Here is a 21,286-nt window from a genome sequence, read left to right as displayed (position 1 = left end):
AGAACTAGGAAGAACAGACATAGGTTTAAAATGGAAAGAGTGTTGGAATACTACAAATGACATGACAGTTAATGAAAATCTACGTTTAATCCAATATAAAATAATGTATAGAGTCTACCACACGCGAGATAAAATCCATAAGTATTATAGTAATGTATCAGATAACTGTTTAAAGTGTGGAAAAAAAGACTCAGATTTATGAAACACAGGATAAGATGTAAATTCCTTTGTGCAGGTACGTACGTGAGGTGTGTGTGTGTGTGTGTGTGTGTGTGTGTGTGTGTGTGTGTGTGTGTGTGTGTGTGTGTGCGTGTGTGTCGTCTTGATGGTGAGTGATTCATGCGGGGGGGGGGGGGGGGGGGGCTGGGGTTAGGTTTAATTTCGGACACGCATTCTGGGAGTGTCCCAGAGTACAGAAAACATGGGTTGACATAGAACATTGGCTCTCAGGGGTACATAAGGAAAGATTAAAATTTGATCCTTCAATCTGTCTTTTCCAGGATGTAGCCACAGTAAGATACCCTAGGGGGTGGATAATTATGTACTCATCAATTATATTTAAAAAACTAATACTTGGAAGTTGGAAATCAAGTAAACCTCCAACACTACAACAATGGAAAAACGAAATTCTTTATTATACCAATATAGAGAAGAATTTAGCCATAGACAATAATAAGAAAGATCAGTTTGAAAAGATATGGGGAGAGATAGTGAAGGCCTTAGCTAAGACGTAAAGATAGTGCAAGAAACATAGTACAAAGAGATTAATTAGATTATGCATTAGAAATATTAGTTAGATAAGTATAGGGGGTAAACTGGGATAAACTTTAGACGGTTTAAAAAAAGTGGGGCTTTGGGATGTTAGGATGTGTTGTGATGTTTGTCACGGTGTGATGTGTTGTGATGTTTGTCAAGTTGTGATGTGTTGTGATGTATATCAAGGTGTGATGTGTGGTGATGTATGTCAAGTTGTGATGTGTTGTGTGATGTATGTCAAGTTGTGATGTGTTGTGATGTATGTCAAGCTGTGATGTGTGGTGATGTATGTCAAGCTGTGATGCGTTGTGATGTATGTCAAGTTGAGATGTGTTGTGATGTTTGTCAAGCTGTGATGTATTGTGATGTTTGTCAAGTAAAAAGAAAATGGAAAATAAAATCTTACAATTTTTTAAAAATATATATTCTGAAATGTCAAGTAACACAATATACCCATTGATTATAATAAATATGACCAGAGACCTCAACGAGAGTTCAACAAATAACGGCCATACCTTATCATCATAACAAAACGGATTACTTATTATTACGTTTTTAGTTTAGTCAGATAGACTCAAAGAATGAACGGTCCAGGCGGGAGAGTCTTGGAGACGGGACCATGATGATGAAGTCACTGCCTAATCTTCTGAAAGTTATTCCTATTTAAAAGTAGACAGAGAAAGAAAATGCGTGTTCCAAGTTTGATAATAAATCACAGGTCTGGAGCTGAACGCTTGCCTACGGAGGGGGACATGTTTCAGTCTGTCGGCTGATCTCATGAATGTGAATGGCAGGAATTTGGGGCTTGGGAGCGGCCCATTCCACATCCTGGGATCTGGCTCTACCATACATGGTAAGCTTGCATATAACACGATGACGTGACGGTACATCCCTAAAACAAACATAGGAAATTGGGGTTGCGTTCGTAAACTCGCTCTGGAAATCCGATCAGCACTCGCGGAACGCCTCTCGTCCAATCAAGTGACTCGGTCCCCTTTATGACGTCGGACCCAGTGTGCGCTCCGGCGCTCTCGGAGCGACTTTCCGAACGCAGCCAGGAAATCGCCGCTTATCAGCGTTTGAAAACTACAACAACTATTCGCTGAACTTTATCACAGGAACCCGCCCCATTGACTTCATTCTAGCCGAAGTATCTTCCTGCACACTCATCGGAGTTCACTTTCACCACACCACATGCACTTTCTGCCAGTATTGTAGGCCTACTCTCTACACAGGCTCTCCAGATCTAGATAGAGCAGAAGTTTTGGTATAACAGATTAGAAGAGGGCTGCTATGCCACTCCGGGTAGTCGTGCCAGGTCCTGGACCGTGGGGATTCCGCCTGGTTGGTGGGAAGGATTTCGAGCAACCCTTGACGATCTCACGGGTAAGTGTTTCGTTTTGTGCGGAATTTGTCACTTTGTTCATCTGTTTGTAATGCGCATAGACCTCCTGGCCCGTTTCAACTTGGCACATTGGAAAGATCACAACTTTACGCGAAGTCGGCACATTCTCGCTGTTGTATAATCATAATTACGCATGAATTATCGAAAGCCGTTGTGGGATATGTTGGAAAGTGACTACCGCAGATAAAGATGGTTCAACGCAACCATATGGATATAGGCATTATATATATGGTTCAATACAACCATATAGGCATGTCCTTCCCTCGAATCACTTACAGATGAATACCTCCACAGCTCTTTGTTACTTGTAACTGTAACAGTTAGTGCGAATAACTTGACCTAACAATGTAAATCATCAAGTCTATTGTAGTAGGCTATTGTAGAATTGGCTGATGTTTGCCATATAGCCTACACCCCACCCAATGTTTGTATTACAATGTTCTTCGCCTCTAATATACAGATTTGAGCACAATACTGTACTTGTGTGCCAATTCTATCCACAGAGAGGCCTGAGGTAGCATCACATCCTTTCTGACACTGACGGTGTCACACCTACATAGGTGTGGCACTACTGTGTACAACCCCCACCCAGCCATCCATGGAGAAAACATACTGACTGTGCTGAAGTCATCTATGCACATCGCTAATGCTAAAGGTGTTTACATACCTTTCGGAGTGATGCAAGCTCTCATCTTGCCTTGGACTGTTGGACAGCCTTAACATTCAGGCAGGTCCCCCCTGGTCTTGCCATCTTAAACACAACCTGGCCTATTCCTCTGCTGCTAATTCTGCTGAGACTGCATAGGCTAGTGCCGCCTGTGTTTACCGCAAAATAAACCATTATTGACACAAAAACCTGTTTTGTCCCAGATAGAAATGGAGAGCAGGTGGGTGGTGTTGATGATAATGATGAATAGAGTGACCCCCCAATTATGAAGATTGCTTGATTGCTTGATTGGTTTTATTAGACATTATTTTAAAATACAAAAATAACAATGCAAGCAGCTTCATTCATACCTAAAGCAGGTTCATACATACACCATTTCCGCTCTAAAACTATCAAGGATAGCACAACTAGGCTGAATTGCTTATTTCCATTGTGGTCCTTGTTGGAAAGGGGTGAGGAGGGTGGTGAGGTAGGATTGAGGAGGGGGGTGGTGAAGTAGGGGTGAGGTAGGGGTGAGGAGGGGGGTGGTGAGGTAGGCAACAGGTACAGTATTCAGGGCAGCAAGACAAAGCAACACAACATCCTACCGGTGATCAACTGACACAGCAACATGGGAACGTCCATAAAAACCAATAAAGCCCTCAGGCCTGCTAGCTAGTCTGTTAATGTTCACCTGTCAGCCATTTGTTCAGCAGATGTATCTTAAATCTATTAACATTTATGGTAGTTTTCAGGCAAACTCTACAGCCAAACTGTTTCAATCAACTGCCGCTGAGAATACAAATGTCTAAGAGGATGGTGTTTATTTTGCATACAACCTCCTCCTATGTGCTCATGTTATCTATTATCTGTGTTTTCCGTTTTTCCCATATTGTCAGTGTCTTTGAGCCTTGGAAAAGCGCTATATAAATATAATTTATTATTATTATTATTATTTTAGGTCACTCCAGGTAGTAAGGCTGCCCAGGCCAATCTGTGTATCGGGGATATGATCCTGGCCATCGATGGGGAGTCCACTCAGAGCATGACCCATCTGGAGGCCCAGAACAAGATCAAGGCCTGCTTAGAGGACATGGTCCTCTCTGTCGACAGGTACTGAAGGACACTGTTTGTAGCATTTACTTTTTGTGTACCTACCTGCTTAGCCTCTGGTGAGGTAAGAAATGCACAGAGGCTATTACAGCTGGGGGTATTCCATCAATGTTGCTAAAGGAAAATACAGGCTTATTCTCACAAGACTCATCATAAAGTACAGGCTTATTTTTGTGAAGTCTCGTGAGACTTCTCAAAAATAAACCTGGATTTTCCTTTAGCCTTTGTACGGCAAACCCCCCACCACCATCAACACAAACATGTACAGTATGCACAGGCGCACACACACTCACTCACACACTCACTCACACACTCACTCACACACTCACTCACACACTCACTCACACACACACTCACACACTCACTCACACACTCACTCACACACACACTCACACACACACACTCACACACTCACAATACACAGACAGACAGAAACAATCAATCAGTCAATTGCAAGATACTTCTAGAAAATAGTATCTTGCCATTGACTCATTGATTGTTTGTGTGTGTGTGTGTGTGTGTGTGTGTGTGTGTGTGAGAGAGAGAGTGTGTGTGAGTGTCTGTGTGTGTGTAAGTGTGTGTGTGTGTGTGTGTGTGTGTGTGTGTGTGTGTGTGTGTGTGTGTGTGTGTGTGTGTGTGCGAGTGCGAGTGCGAGTGTGTGTGAGTGTGTATGCGAGTGTATGTCCTACGCACACCTACTCACACGTGTGATAGAAAACCACTCCAGTCTTCATGTTTGATATATGTTGTGTGTCGTGTGTCTTCACTGCATGTCTGTAAACTCACCTGTCTGTTTTAGGTCAGAGTCTAAACTGTGGTCCCCTCTGTCGTCGGAGGACGGGAAGCCCAATGCCTACAAGGTTAATCTGGCATCTGAGCCAAAGGTGTGTCTGCCTACTTTAACACTACAACAGCCGTGCCTATTTTACCTACTAGTAGAGCCGCCTTGGGGGTCAAATAGACCCCCTTTTTAGAATGTAAATCTGCTATTTACACACAGAGATCACTAGAGGGGGCGCTTTTTTTGCCTGCCTCCTACACAGAAAAACTGCAGAAAAACGTATATACTATCTTATCCTGATGTGATTTTGAAAATGTAAGGATACTGGGTTGGTAGAACGCACATATCTAGGAAAAGTCATGAAAGGAGGGTCCTGAAATTTGGTCGAGTGCAAAGATAGATTTTTTTTTTCTCACAGTGGTCACTGTGAGGCTCTTCTAGTGTTAACTAACACCAATAATCATTAGGACTGGACATGTGACCCGCCTGTACAATCCAGCTCAGTCGTCTTATTTTTTACTGGAAAACCCATTACACAGAAAGGAAACTCTCCAGTATCTGGAAGCCTTTCATATTCCCATTAGACAAACAAAGGGCTTGGAGTTCTGATACGTTCTGCCAACGATGAAGTCATTGTTTACTTCCCAACAGGAGGTATCCCTAGGAGACCGTAGTTTTATCAGCCAAGCTCTGACGCAAGAACCAGTTCCTGACTACTGACTGGGAAACTGGGGCCAAAGTGTGAAAGAAAGTCATTCATGTAGGAAGAAAGTGTATGACTGCGTTGCCTTGCAGGGATGTGTCGTGTCACAAATCTAGTGCATTTTGGTCACAAAATGTAGTGTTTAGAGCGTCCCAAAAGTAAACAGTAGAATTCATTAATCAGGTAGTGTGATTACATTTCAGTTTATCACAGTTCATGTCTTTGTCTTAGGTGTTTGTTTCTGCAGCCACTCACTTCAAAAGTCCTTGTTTTTTTGTGGTTTTGCCGCCATTATTAGATCACACGCATGACGCATGAGCTAGATGTTGAGATGTTTTGCGTGTTCACTTTATATTCCTATGATATGCCTGCATGTCACTGTGTTTACGTACGTCTGTCATGACAGTGTATGTGTTTGATGATAATTGAAAGGTTACGTTTCAGATATCAGTTCCTTAACCTCTCTACTGTACGTCCACTCTTACAGGATGTGAAACACATAGGCTCCGCCCACAACCGCAGCGCTCTCCCGTTCGCCATGTCTGGTCCCAAGGTGGTGACCAGCCAGTACAACAACCCTGCCGGCCTGTACTCCTCCGCCAACATCAACGACTTCAACACCGCCGTGGACGATGTCAAAAACATCGCTGTCACTAATGAGCCCAGCAACATGTAAGCTAGGCTAGGCTAGGCTGTTATCCTTCTTCAGTTTGCAACTTTGTAGCATGCACTACATTAGAAATGTGTATGTTTGGAAAAACCTTCCTTAAGTTTGGCTCAAGTGAAAATTGCAATATGAGAGAGGCTCTACTACCTGTTCAGGTACGGTCTATGTGGCAAGGCAAGTTTATTTGTAGAGCTCATACAACAGGGGCAATTCAAAGTGCTTTACATACAATATTAAAAAATACAGCAAGAGGAGCATAGTAAGAAAATAAAAATGACAATGAATAAAAGCAAATATAAGAAGTAAATAGATAAAACATTCAATAAGACAATAGTTAAATGGATAAAGACATTGATAGAAGTGTTTGTGTTTAATCATCGCTGCTGCAAAACATTATGGTTTTTAGCTTAGATTAAAATACATTTAGGGTTTGGGCCTGTTTGATTCCTTCAGCGAGTTTCTTCCAGGAGCATGCGGCAGCGTGACTGAAAGCTGCTGCACCGTGTTTTGTTTTCACTCTCGGAATGATTAGCTGATTAGTCTGTTCACGTATGGTCTATGTGCAGTATGACTCACTGTATGTAATGTACAGTAGTTATCAATTGAAGTGTGTTCGTTTTATCATTTCAGATTACCGGTAGATCCCTCAAAGCCAGTTAGTCGTCCACCGATAGCGGAGGACTCTGAGGTCTACAAGATGCTGCAGGAGAACCAAGACACAGACGAACCTCCTCGCCAGTCAGCCTCATTTAAAGTTCTGCAGGAGATTCTGGAGTCTGGTACATATTCACACAAATCAAGATAGTGAAAATACCACCGCTCATCCGTTATCAGACTTTGCTGAGGTGCTGGAACTGAAGAGTATCAGTAGAGTGCAAAATAACAGCACACAGCACACTTCCAACACTGTGCAAAAAAAAAAAGTTTATTGCGAGCTTTCGGTCATTCTCTTGACTGAAGAAGGTCTATGACCGAGAGCTCGCAATAAACTATGTTTGTTTGCAAAGTGTTTTGAGTGTGCGGATGCTGTTATTTTGCACACATATTTACACAAATAACACAGTTGATATTTGACTTAAGGAGTTTTAGTAGTAGAAATATAGTGATAGTGATAGTGATGATCTTAGACTTTTTAAATACATTTTATTGGATTTATTCTAATTTCATCAGAATTTTATTTGATGAATCTGCACAAAATAGTGTTCGTTTTTAAATGAAATGAGAAATATGTATATAAAAAAAGAATTTAAAAAAATAAAGAACTGAAAATTGGCATGTTCTTTCCATTTGATTATGATGGATTTGATGGTGCTCCTGGGGATCATCAAAGATTTGGATATTTTATTTATAACCCAACCCTGACTTGTACTTCTCAACAACTTTGTCTCGGACTTGTTTGGAGAGTTCCTTGGTCTTCATGGCAGTGTTTGGTTGGTGGTGCCTCTAACTTAGGTGTTGCAGCCTCTGGGGCCTTTCAGAAAAGGTGTGTATATACTGACAGATCATGTGACACTTAGATTGCATACAAGTGGACTTCATTTCACTAATTATGTTACTTCTGAAGGTAATTGGTTGCACCAAAGGTTTTTAGGGGCTTCAATACATATGCACAGGCCAATTTTCAGTTCTTTATTTGTTTTAATTCTTTTTTTATATACAGTATATATTTCTCATTTCATTTAAAAACTAACACTATTTTGCGCAGATTCATCAAATAAAATTCTGATTTAAAAAATGTTTAAATTACAGGTTGTAATGTAATAAAATAGGTAAAAAGCCAAGGGGGGTGAATACTTTTGCAAGGCACTGTATAAGATCAGTAACATTTCTGAAAAAAAAAAAAATATATATATATATATAGGCCTATGTTACGGTACATGTGGGAATACGGTACATGTGGGGAAACTAGGGTTAGGTGCTAGGGTGCTAGGGTTAAGGTTAGGGGTAGGGTTAGGGTTAAGGTTAGGGTTAGTAATGCCAGCATGTACCAAGTCACCCTAGAACCTAACCCTAACCCTAGTTTTCCCACATGTACCGTATTCCCACATGTACTGTAACACATACATTTCCCAGATGTTGTAAGGCTTTTCCAAACAATGATCATTTGTGTCTCTGCCTGACTCTAGACCCTGACAAGCCGTCTGGGTTCAGGAGTGTGAAAGCGCCCACCAAGAAAATTGGCTCATCGCTTGGAAATGCTGACAAACTACCCGTGTGTGACAAATGTGGATCGGGGATTGTGTAAGTTCTTCATATGACTACTCAGTTGGGATGCTCTATCCCATAATTCATTAGCATAGCTAGCTAGGATGTAGCTAGGGCACTCTACATTCTTATGGCTGCTGACTTTTATATCCCAGCTAACATCTGGTATTAAAATGTCTCCTGTGATCTGATATCTCTACATCTGTTGAGATCCAAACGACAAGATGTTGTTAGTTATAGGCTACTCACTCTTGAGTAAGTAGCAGTTGTCAATGTTGCACAATGCACATTACATTTTCCCAATAGTTTCTACTTTCTACACAATGTTGAAATATCCTTTTGTGTGAGAACATTGCTGGGTTTTTTTTGTTAGTTGTTTGGCCTCTGTCGCCCCCTTGTGGTTTGTTAGTGTACTTGTCTGATCGACAGCCATGCTGGGAGCATTCCGCTAACAGCTGTGTACTTGCAGGGTTGCTAACTCTTGGTTATGAAGTGTTAAGACTTCAGAGATGCTCGAAGGGTGTTCTGATATGCCTACTGTCTGACCTGAACCTACGATTGGGTCAGGCAGTGTTGTTTACCATACTCAGACAGGGTGAACCAGTGTTAGACACTCTGGAGAGAAACTAACCCTAACTAACATTGTTTTGGTGTGAAAATATTAAACCTATTGTGAGTTTAAAAGAAGATAGCCTATGCTTTTTGAATTGCTTTTAGCGACACTTTTTTCTAATGAAATAGACTGTAGAGCTAATTATTTTTATATTTTTTGCTGTTTTAAGATTTTTCACAAAATGTATCACTGGATGTGACTGTTACCATGGTTACCATGGTGTTACACCGACTTTATTATGTGTTACTCTTAAATCCTTCCCCTGATCACGACTCTGGTCATCTTTGTCTCAACATTAAATAGTGTATATTGTGTACAAGTGAGAGCGGAATCTTTGATATGGAAATATCGTTAGCCTCATAGCATAATTAACACTGCTGATTCACTGTGCGTTATTGCCTATATGCCATCAGCCTATCCGAATGCTTGTTACATTCCAAAAATCACTATCTGCCCAAGTCATCTCTTTGACATAGGCATTTTTGACACTACATACAAAGATGGCTGGGCTGACCACAAGTGAAGCATGACTTAGGCAATTATGCTACGAGGCTAACGATATGGAAATACGGTATAGCATATGATAATGGCTAGACCCAACCAGTAATAAGCGTTAAGCAAAAAAAAAAAAAACATTAACGTGTCTGTTTCCCTTCGTAGCGGGATGGTGGTCAAACTGAGAGACAAGTTCCGCCACCCGGAGTGCTACACCTGCACAGACTGTGACCTCAACCTGAAACAGAAGGGACATTTCTTCGTAGAGGAGCTGATCTATTGTGAGAAGCACGCACGTGAGCGGGTCACCCCCCCCGAGGGCTACGACGTGGTGACTGTCTTCCCCAACCACTAACGCTCCTGTCGGACACTGCAACCAAGCTGCACGTCACCCAGGGGCCGGTTGCATAAAGATAGATTAAGACTGGTCTAAGCCTTAGACTAGTCTTGTATTCTCATAAACATAGATTAAGACTGGTCTAAGCCTTAGACTAGTCTAATATTCTCATAAACATAGATTAAGACTGGTCTAAGCCTTAGACTAGTCTTGTATTCCCATAAAGAGAGATTAAGACTGGTCTAAGCCTTAGACTAGTCTAATATTCTCATAAACATAGATTAAGACTGGTCTAAGCCTTAGACTAGTCTTGTATTCTCATAAACATAGATTAAGACTGGTCTAAGCCTTAGACTAGTCTTATGTTCTCATAAACATAGATTAAGACTGGTCTAAGCCTTAGACTAGTCTTATATTCGCAGGTTAGACCAGTCTAATTAAGACTGCCTGTTGCATAAAAAATAAGACTGACTTATTTTGAGGCTAGAAAGTTAGCCTCCTTCCCCCCTGGCTAAGCTTGACTTAAGAGCTGTGGGAACGTTGCTATGGGAACGAGTCAGCCTTAAGAGCTGCGTTGCTATGGGAACGAGTCAGCCTTAAGAGCTGTGTTGCTATGGGAACGAGTCAGCCTTAAGTGTCAGTTAGAAAATTATTTTTTCTATCTTAGCTCAACTCATAGGCTAGCTTTATGCAACAGGAACATTTTAGAGTCTCTAGCAAGACTGACTTAAAGTGAGATCTAAGACTGGGTCTGTCAGATCTAAGTCTAAAGCCCAATGCACACGGCGTGCGATTTTGTCGCACGACAACATTCGATTCTCAATTCTTTGAATTATTTCAATTGGTTTCAAGACTGGGTCTGTCTTTATTAAAGTGAGATCTAAAGGCCAATGCACACGGCGTGTTTTTGTCGCACGACAACATTCGATTCTCAATTCACACCAATGAATGAATGAATGTGAATGGAGAATCGAATGTTGTCGTGCGACAATATCGCATCGCACGCCGTGTGCATTGTCTCATTGGGTCTCATTCAAAACAATGGAATCGAATTCGAATTAGACTTAAGGCCAATGCACACGGTGTGCGATTTTGTCGCACGACAACATCCGATTCTCAATTCACACCACCGAAGTGTGTGGGTGTGAATGGAGAATCGGATGTTGTCGTGCGACAATATCGCTTCGCACGCCGTGTGCATTGTCTCATTCAAAACAATGGAATCGAATTCGCGGTGCAACAAAATCGCACGCCGTGAGCATTGGGCTTAAGACTGGGTCTATCTTTATTAAAGTGAGATATACTGTAAGTCTAAGACTGGGTCTATCTTTATTAAAGGGAGATCTAAGTCTAAGACTGGGTCTATCTTTATTAAAGTGAGATCTAAGTCTAAGACTGGGTCTATCTTTATTAAAGTGAGATCTAAGTCTAAGACTGGGTCTATCTTTATTAAAGTGAGATCTAAGTCTAAGACTGGGTCTATCTTTATTAAAGTGAGATCTAAGTCTAAGACTGGTTCTGTCTTTATTAAAGTGAGATCTAAGTCTAAGACTGGTTCTGTCTTTATTAAAGTGAGATCTAAGTCTAAGACTGGGTCTATCTTTATTAAAGTGAGATCTAAGTCTGGGTCTATCTTTATTAAAGTGAGTTCTAAGTCTGGGTCTATCTTTATTAAAGTGAGATCTAAGACTGGGTCTATCTTTATTAAAGTGAGATCTAAGACTGGGTCTATCTTTATTAAAGTGAGATCTAAGACTGGGTCTATCTTTATTAAAGTGAGATCTAAGACTGGGTCTATCTTTATTAAAGTGAGATCGAAGTCTAAGACTGGGTCTATCTTTATGCAACCGGCCCCTGGTGTCCCATGTAGGACGCCATGAGACTCATCAACAACATCCCACCAGCAGTACATTTATAGGCCTACTCATAACCAGACTATGTGGTCGATTGCATTATGCTTGGATACAAACATTTTTTTACACACTTTTACAGAATATGTCAACATTTAGAAGTAAGGACCAAGGAGTGCTATGTGTTGGTAGCTTACGCTGTACATGTTTCAACTGTTCTCTGCTACAACGTGACGTTAGAATTTCCGGTTCTATCTCCATTTTTGGTCAAAATTTAGTTTTTTACATAATCTGATCCATTAGGTGTTTATTAATGCCTGTCTGGTGTTATTTTTAAAATGTTTAAATGTTTTAGTTAGTAATTAATAAAATACAAAGGTTCCATCTCACAAAACATAATGGAATGTAAAAACTTTGACGCTCAATATCTCTGAACTACCCTAAACGGAGATAGAACCTGATAATTCTAAGCTCACTACAATCTGAATCTGAATTAAACCCCACTCCCAGAGGACGATAAAATGCTCCGCTTACTCCATCCCTTCTTTTTCTATTACATTCCAAAAGTTCACAGTTTCATAATAAGATAAATATTAGCAATTGATTTGTTTTTTGGTTCTCACCAACAATTATTAGTTCAGAATTGATTTGATTTGAACAACAAATTCCACGGGACCATGGGTACTTCACCGGGGTTTGTGTTATTGATGGTGGTTGGATCAAAGCTACTGATGGCTACTATGATATACAGAATCATAATCCATACTATCTAGTCAAAATTATGACTATAGGATCCTCAAAGATTTTCATGAAATCACAGTTTTGGTCTTCAGAATGACACTGCTATTACTATACTATGTCATTGTAATTATTATGACTTAATAAATGTTTTTTTTAATCTTAATTCCTTGATTTATGTGTTATTATTATCAAATCAACCCCATCCTCCTTTGTGCTGTTTAAAAAAGCCTAAAAGGAAGCGATCTCTAATGTAGATCTCACCTGTACTGTAGTGTAAATAATACTGTAAGATGCATCGACATTGAAGGAAAAAGAAATGTAACAAAATACAAATGACAATTGTTTAATAGTAAGATGCTTATACAAGCTGCTCATATTCATTAAAATGTTGTATTTTACAGAACACATACCGATTTCTCCCCTTCATATAATTATTCTGCCTTAAAAAGTGCAATAACGGCAGGAGATGGAAACAAATATGTACAGGAAATAGAAAAATAACAAGTGCTAATCAACTCGCCACGGAATCAAAACGGTCCGTTACCTTTGGTTCATATAAAAGCAGTTCGTGTTCACTGATTGAGATAAAAAGCAATAGGGAAAACGCTGGATTCCTCCATTGTAAAAACTGTTTCACTCATCTCATAATTACCGGGGTTCAAATCCACCCAGACATCCGTGGTATTCCCGTGCCAGGCTGATGAAGTCGCCGATGCTGAATCCCACTCAGCCGAGAACACACTTGTTGGACTGCCAACTGGCCTATGCTCCATGCAAACCTGTGACAGAGGTAAGTACGCCTCGTGGTGCAGGTAATCAGGAATTTGGATGGAATTAAAGTGGTCCGCCATGCGCAATGTCTCTGTCAATGCCCAAATGTAATTGTGCGCAAAGCGCAATGTCTCGATTTTGGTCAGTTTGGCGTCGTCGGGCAGCGCAGGGAGCACACCTCTCAGCACCTCCAGGGCGGAGTTCAGGTCGTGCATGCGATGCCGTTCTCTGTCATTAGCTTTCATCCTGCGACTTACCCTCTGTCTGGACATCTTCAACTCTGCTTTCGCTTTGATCCGTCCGTTCATTACTTTGACATTACCCTCCAGCAGTGTTGTCGATGATTTTCTGCAATTGCTGACATCCTTGGTCATCCTTATTTCTTCTCCCGACGTATTATCCGCCACTTCTTTCAAAGCTTTGCTTATAGTCAGATAAGGTTTTCCTGTAGTTTTCACTGCGTCTTTGGCTACATGACGTTCAATAGAGGCGCACAGCAGTTTGGGAGACATCCTGGATAAAAACACACACAAAAAACGCGCTAGCTAATTACCAAACACCTGTCCAAAAATATCCTCTGCTCTCTGATGCGCAAGTTCAACAACTTACTTGTGACAAGAATCTTGGATTGGGAAGGAGAAATAGAAGGAGTCGCGCCTTGCTGCACTTTGCTCAATGCTGTTCTCGCTGTATTGTTGGGGACAGCCGGCCCCCAGGCTCTGTACAGTAGATGTGCACCTGACAATGGGGTCTTGATGCGCACCTCTGCCATTTATGTCCCCCTCTTTATCTTATCTGTCTGCGTGAAGCACGCCTGGGTCAACTGCACCTGCCAAGTGACCAATCAGCTTTTACGCAGTACTTTCTGTGCTGTCACTATTCTGTCTTATTATGTAGCCTATAAAACATTGTATGGCGCAGGTTCACGAGGTCATTATGTTAGACACACACAGGCCGATATCAAGATGCACGTGAATTAGAATGGAACATGTTTAATGAATATGGTTATCTGAACACATCATTCTACTTATATTTAGTGAACATACTCTTTCCACATCTACATATAACACATACCCACATTTGTTGATGATATTTCAGATGTGATGATCAAGCAATATCTATCATGAATAACCAGTGGTGGGGATTTTCTTTTTGGGGGAACCGCAATTTTAATTAAGTAATCACAAAGAGTTCCACGCACGCACGCACGCACACACACACACACACACACACACACACACACACACACACGCACACAAAGTGTGTAGACTTAAAATAATCACCAGATACATTTCCATTGCTTATTATTCAACTTTACGTCACCAGAGTCATTTCGATTACATACAGTGTAATGCAAAGTCGAAGTTTAGTTTGTAATCCCTAAAACACACGACAGCACAGCAGGCGGCGCTGCCTCCATAAGATCCACCACTGTTACTCACTTGTTGTTACCATTGGCAATAAAGCTGTTTTAATATTCAATTGTAGAAAATTAAAATTGTAAAACAAAAACAAACAAAACATAATCATCCTCGAAGAAGTGGGGGGACGGCGTCAACACAGCCCTGTGAATAACAACAATTATTAAAACAATTTAAATGTACGTTTTTTAAGAGCAACTTTTTGGTATGTGGGTTCATCAAAGTTCACATAAACGTGTATGTTTTCAACTCCATAGTGTGAAAGGTAAGAAAGTGGCTCAAGTTTAGTCTGACAGACACATGCACAGACACATCCTTTGTGACACATCCTCTCATCATCACAAGTGGCAGGCTCAGGTAAACGCAATAAGCTAGCGAAAACTAGACATATTCTCTGCAATAGCCTGACTAGAATCGTAATGTTTTTATGCAATATTTTCAATTTTAGATAATCACCCCCCTCCCCCCTTTAAGCTTCTCATCCAAACGTTGGCTAATTTGACATTGTTACATGTTCTTATTCTGAAGGTGAATTGATACATGCTTCATGGCTTGTTTTATTGTGGGCTTGTATGATTGTGCTCTAGCTGTCCTCTAATTCTCCTTTTTTAATATAAATATCATCTTATCATCTCAAACATCATTCAAACCTCATATCTGAACCTGTGTGTTTGGAGGCCATTGAGGCCGTGCGTCAAGTCTACTGTATTTATGTGGCACTTAACTTGACCAGCAATGATAAACAGTTTCATCTCGTACAAATATAGGCTAGATATTCGAGACATTTTTCATTAATGCGGATAACAAGACCGACAAGACTGACACAGCATAACAAGTGAATGAGCCATGTCCTTTTGAATATTAACTTTTTGAAGAAGATTGCGCGATAGTCAACTGGTGTGCGACGTTGCGCATGCTTGCAAACACATTTTGTGAAAAATAAAAAGTGGGAAATGTATTGTCTGTGGTGACGAGACAAAGGGTATTTCTCTTTACAGTCAATACAAGCTCCATTTATGCTCTGATGTGAGGGTGTGTATGTGCGCTATGACATCTCCAAATAACCACTGGTCACCATTAAGTCAATTGCGCATTCTGTTTTTATAAACAAGATAAGCAATACACACTTCAAATGTATCATCATTATCAAGATATATGCTCCCCATTCTCTGAACGAGAGAAAGAGAGTGTGGCATACACAAACAGAACAATTTTCGATTGCCTGCAAAGGGAACACAAAAGCACTCCTTAACTTTCTATCTAAATATGTATTTTGGGAGCCCTCTGATAACCATATGCTTTCAATAAAATGTACAAATATACCAGTGAGATAGGAGATGTTGTCTTGCTGTTATAAAAGGCACGAAAAGTCCAAAGTAAACGAAATATTACCGCTTTACAAATAATCATTGATGCCAAATCCATATTCGCATATCGTGGACAGGTGCGAGTTTGAAGCTGTCAGTCTTACCCTTTGATTTTTATCAGTGTGGTTCTAGTGTCCTGCTTGTTATGCAAAGTATAGGCAAACATAGGCGCCCAGTTGCTGTGGAAATGGTAGATATCGGGAAAGACTTGGTACGAACGTGATTTAACAATATTTAACAATAAACCGAGCTGGCTCGAGAGCAGGTGATACCTGCCCGAGGCTCCTGATTAATACTTCCTCTACTCCTTCACTTTACAATCTGTTGTAATTATTTATTAAACGAAATCTATTTATTATTATTTTAGCAAACAGAGGTACCAGGTGGGGCTTTATTTTCGTATTCAGCTTTTGTTTGAAGGACGTTTGGAGAGGGCAATCAAAGTCTAAAAACTCGCTGACCAGATTGTTGCCATCCATTTGTTCCAAATCAGCGGTGAACCCATTGAATTCGTCCCCTCTTGTTCAGACACGCAAAGGCTGCATGTAAAGAAGAAAAGGGAAACTTCCCCTAAGAAAGAAAAACAACTTAAAAACATTTAATTACAACCCGGATGCCATATGTACACCTCTTGTGAAAACTCTAACAATGTATCTCCCTTTAGAAAGTAAAAAAAGTGCGCCTTTGGAGACGCGTGCGCTTTTGGAGAGGTGTGCGCATCGTGACCAGAATGACCCTGAGAACACTTAATACAATACGTAACTCAGATTTAATGTGCTTTAGAGTTTCTATTCACAGTCGTTTTTATTGTGTTCCAATACCAACGCTTTTGATGACAATATACACCAATTACAGCGGGATAGCAAACAGACGTGTTCTTTGTAGTCTTATTCGGGTCTCTCAATGAATAAAGTTATTCTGTCTTCTTGCAGTGAATGGAGGTCCTGCGGTTTTATATCAGAGGAAAATAGTGTTATGACTGCAGCTCGCTCTACCTCGGCACAGAAGCAATAGTGTATTTAGTGCGAATCTCGTTTTCTTTAAGTTGTTGCCTTCAACGAGTGCTTTCGCCCATTGACTAAAAGAGAGTCTGTATAAAAAATAAATATTCTGTTAGAAGCTAGGGAGGGAGGGAGAAAGAGAGGGAGGGCTGGAGGGAGAGAGGGAGGGAGGGATGGAAGGAGAGTCTTGCCAGTTTTTCACATGTTGAGTACATGTTGAAAAGTTTTCCTCAGTAGGCCTCCATTGTATCTTTTTTAATTTTATCTATATAAATTCGATACAGTGCCCTGCGTAAGTAATAGGACAGTGAAGCATTTTTTCTTCTTTCGGTTTTCCACTCCAAGACCTTTGAAATCAATTGCAATGAGATTAAAGTCCAGATTCTCAGCTTTTATTTGATGGTGTTTGTGCATATATTGGCTTCACCATTCAGAAAAGACAACACTGTTATGCATACTTCCCCTATTTCAGGGTAAAGTAAAAGTAACCAAACGTTACTTTTCTTCCATTACGGAAGAAATGGCTTAAAGTTAACGGTTTAATCTTTAACAAGATTTACAGCATACCCTCTCATCTGTGAAACATGGTGGAGTAGGTGCTATGGTTTGGGCATGTATAGCTGCCACAAGACCTAGCTAACTTGTCTTAATTGATGATGTTACAGCAGAATGTATTCTGAAGTGTACAGAATGCTCACTTGTATGCTCAAATACAAGCTGGACATCTTTGGCTCTGCATGGTTTGCATCCTACCTGGCTGATTGCTCCTAGTTGATGTGGTATAGGAGCCACAAGCCCTCACTACTGGGGTCCCCCAGGGCTCTGTCCTAGGGCCCTTACTGTTTTCCCTCTATAGCCAATCTCTTGGTAATTTCCTCACATGGTTTCTCCTTCCACTGCTACATAGAGGACACAACTCTTCCTGTCTTTCCCCCACCACTGACTCACAGGTGGCAACACGTGTCTCTGCATGTCTTGCAGACATTTCTGCTTGGATCTCTCGGCCCACCACCTCAAGCTCAACCTTAACAAGACTACCTTAACAAGACTGAGCTACTCATCCCTGGGAAAGCCTGCCCTCTCCAAGACTTCTCCATCACAGTATAGAACTCTACAGTGACCCAGACAGCCAAGAACCTTGGAGTGATCCTCAACAACCACTTATCCTGTGCTGCAAACATCACAGCGACAGCATGCTCCTGCGGTTCTTGCTTTGCAACATCAGAAGGATACGTCCATCCCTCACCAGAGAAGCAGCACAACTCTTGGTTCAGATACTGGTCATCTCCCGCCATGACTACTGCAACGCACTCCTGGCTGGGCTCCCCGCCTCCTCCATCAGACCTCTGCAGTTCATCCAGAATGCTGCCGCCCATCTGGTGTTCATCCTCCCCAAATTCTCCCATGTTACACCTCTCCTTTGCACCTTCACTGGCTCCTGGTAACAGCTTGCATCAGATTCAAGACCCTGGTGCTTGCCTATCCGGCGGCAAATCCTACATGCAAGCAATGGTCAGCTCCTAAATACCTGCCCGTTCACTCCAATTCTAGCATTATGACTGCCAATGGCCCCTGGCCCGAGCATAGATAACTTTTTCTTGCAATGACTGATGGATAGATGATTCACTTACTTAGACATGGTCTGGTGAAACAGACACTGTCTGGTGAAAAGGTCTGCATGTCAGCAATTCTCGAGTCACGCAAATTATCAAAAAGCTTATTTTTCTTTTTTTCTTAAAAAATAAATGTGTTTCCCGTTTTATTTTTTCATATGACGAAAGTTGAAGTGTTGAAGTGCCCACTCAATATAACAAACAAAGGTTTTAGGATCACTGCATACTTATAAGATTGTGAATTGCGCCGTCCTGCTTCAGGTTATGGGTTATTGATAGATGGCTTGTAAATAAACGTACTTACTTTAGGACGTGTTCAAAAGCAATGACTGTGTGATCATCTAATTATGTGTAGTTATGTGTTTTTAGCATGTTGATGTTCTATCAGCATGTTGTGATGTGCTAAACATGCAGTTAGATGTTCATAGCAAAGTTCTTTCTTAGATGCTAGCTAGCTACCAACGCGATGGTAGCAAACGTGTCTGTTTTAAATCAGAGTGTTTTTCTCCTGTATTTGGTTTGAGATGTACCAACATTCAAAGCATATCTTCTTCAACTATTTATTCTTCTACTACTATTAACATATGACACATCATTTGAAAAGCTTTCAATCTGCACCTTCATAATCTGTGAAAGAAAATGAAAAATGACCTTGCCCTACTTTGGGACTTTCTCCACCAGACCCTGTCACAAATGTATTTGATATAAGTCGCTTTGGACAAAGGCATCTGCTAAATGCCAGAAATGTAAATGTCAATGTGAACAAGCAAATTCCTCCAAATTCATTGGATGGTGAGTCATCACCCAGTAAGACAATGACCCCAAACATGAAACTGAAACTAGGGACTTTTTCAGTGCCAAAAATCAGAGCATTCTTGACTGGCCAAGTCAATCTTCAGATTTAAATCCAATTCATTTCTTGAGTATCAGATGTTAGAAGGCAAAAATACCTCAAAAAACAAAAAACCAATTGAAGATGTCTGTATGTATTACAGGCCTCACAGCCACATCACCAGAGAAAATATCTGGTGACTGCCAGCCTTCAGGCAGTTATTGCATGCAAAGGATTGTCAACCACATACTACACATGAGTACTTTATTTGGGCATTAGATGATTTTGTCCAATAACGTTCGAGTCCTGGAATAAGGGGAATGTTGTACTTTTCTAAACTATGGTAATTGTTTTATTTCAAAACCAAACTGTTAGAGTATAGAGATCTCTGTTAGAGTATAGAGCTCTCTGTTAGCGTATAGAGCTCTCTGTTAGAGCATAGATCTCTCTGTTAGAGCATAGAGCTCTCTGTTAGAGTATAGATCTCTCTGTTAGAGCATAGAGCTCTCTGTTAGAGTATAGAGCTCTCTGTTAGAGCATAGATCTCTCTGTTAGAGCATAGATCTCTCTGTTAGAGCATAGAGCTCTCTGTTAGCGTATAGAGCTCTCTGTTAGAGCATAGATCTCTCTGTTAGAGCATAGAGCTCTCTGTTAGAGTATAGATCTCTCTGTTAGAGCATAGAGCTCTCTGTTAGAGTATAGAGCTCTCTGTTAGAGCATAGATCTCTCTGTTAGAGTATAGATCTCTCTGTTAGAGCATAGAGCTCTCTGTTAGAGCATAGAGCTCTCTGTTAGAGTATAGAGCTCTCTGTTAGAGCATAGATCTCTCTGTTAGAGTATAGAGCTCTCTGTTAGAGTATAGAGCTCTCTGTTAGAGCATAGATCTCTCTGTTAGAGTATAGATCTCTCTGTTAGAGCATAGATCTCTCTGTTAGAGCATAGATCTCTCTGTTAGAGTATAGATCTCTCTGTTAGAGTATAGAGCTCTCTGTTAGAGCATAGATCTCTCTGTTAGAGTATAGATCTCTCTGTTAGAGTATAGAGCTCTCTGTTAGAGCATAGAGCTCTCTGTTAGAGCATAGAGCTCTCTGTTAGAGTATAGATCTCTCTGTTAGAGCATAGATCTCTCTGTTAGAGCATAGAGCTCTCTGTTAGAGTATAGAGCTCTCTGTTAGAGCATAGAGCTCTCTGTTAGAGCATAGAGCTCTCTGTTAGAGTATAGATCTCTCTGTTAGAGCATAGAGCTCTCTGTTAGAGTATAGATCTCTCTGTTAGAGCATAGATCTCTCTGTTAGAGTATAGCTCTCTCTGTTAGAGTATAGATCTCTCTGTTAGAGTATAGAGCTCTCTGTTAGAGCATAGAGCTCTGTGTTAGAGTATAGATCTCTCTGTTAGAGCATAGATCTCTCTGTTAGAGCATAGAGCTCAAAGAATACAAACTGCTTCCTCTCCCAATACTCATGGAGGGCACTATAGGGCAGTGCTACAAAATGCATTTTCAACCATTATTGTGATTACATATTTTAGCACTGAATATATCTTTGTAGATGCCTTACCAGTTGTCATAGCTGGATATTGTGATAATGTGGTGTAAAGTAGTACACATATGGATTGATTTGAACTTACTTTACCTGGAAATAGTCACTGTTTAAGTTTAGTCCTAATATACATTTAATACCCAGAAACTAAGAATACGAAGAATATGGTAGTAGATACATCTAATTATGTCAGTCATCTAAATGTCTAGATGTCTAAATGTCTAAATGTTGAGTTGAGTATTCTAAACAAAAACACATATTTGGTTAGGGGGCTGTAAAATAATGGGTTACCGAAAGATTATAAATGTTAAGTGGTTATGTTATTTCTTCCATAATGCATAAATCACATCTAATAACTTTATTAACTGCAATCACATCCTATTGGGAGGATTAAATCAAGTTGCTGTAGGTATTATATGGCCAGTAGGAGG

General features: G+C 40.6%; 1 protein-coding gene across 1 annotated transcript; it reads left to right on the top strand.

The window, feature by feature from the left end:
- The first annotated feature begins 1,973 nt into the window (after window positions 1-1,973).
- Window positions 1,974-9,769, top strand: pdlim1 (PDZ and LIM domain 1 (elfin)). The gene is made up of 7 exons (XM_080547148.1): window positions 1,974-2,142; window positions 3,769-3,920; window positions 4,720-4,804; window positions 5,892-6,076; window positions 6,702-6,850; window positions 8,198-8,312; window positions 9,550-9,769. Exons 1-7 carry the CDS (start codon window positions 2,050-2,052, stop codon window positions 9,737-9,739), a joined length of 969 nt encoding a protein of 322 aa, XP_080403274.1. The 5' UTR covers window positions 1,974-2,049; the 3' UTR covers window positions 9,740-9,769.
- The last annotated feature ends 11,517 nt before the right edge of the window (window positions 9,770-21,286 follow it).

This window comes from Nansenia antarctica, assembly GCF_963989245.1.
Source record: "Nansenia antarctica genome assembly, chromosome: 1".
Lineage (NCBI taxonomy): Eukaryota > Metazoa > Chordata > Actinopteri > Argentiniformes > Microstomatidae > Nansenia > Nansenia antarctica.
This window is presented reverse-complemented; position numbering and strand designations above follow the sequence as displayed.

What these genes read in the sequence shown, in the direction of transcription:
- pdlim1 (XM_080547148.1), top strand. Translation starts at nt 2,050, where the DNA reads ATGCCACTCCGGGTAGTCGTGCCAGGTCCTGGACCGTGGGGATTCCGC. An exon ending in AACCCTTGACGATCTCACGG is followed by an intron (nt 2,143 to 3,768) that starts GTAAGTGTTTCG and finishes TTATTATTTTAG; the next exon opens with GTCACTCCAGGTAGTAAGGC. An exon ending in AAATGTGGATCGGGGATTGT is followed by an intron (nt 8,313 to 9,549) that starts GTAAGTTCTTCA and finishes TTCCCTTCGTAG; the next exon opens with CGGGATGGTGGTCAAACTGA.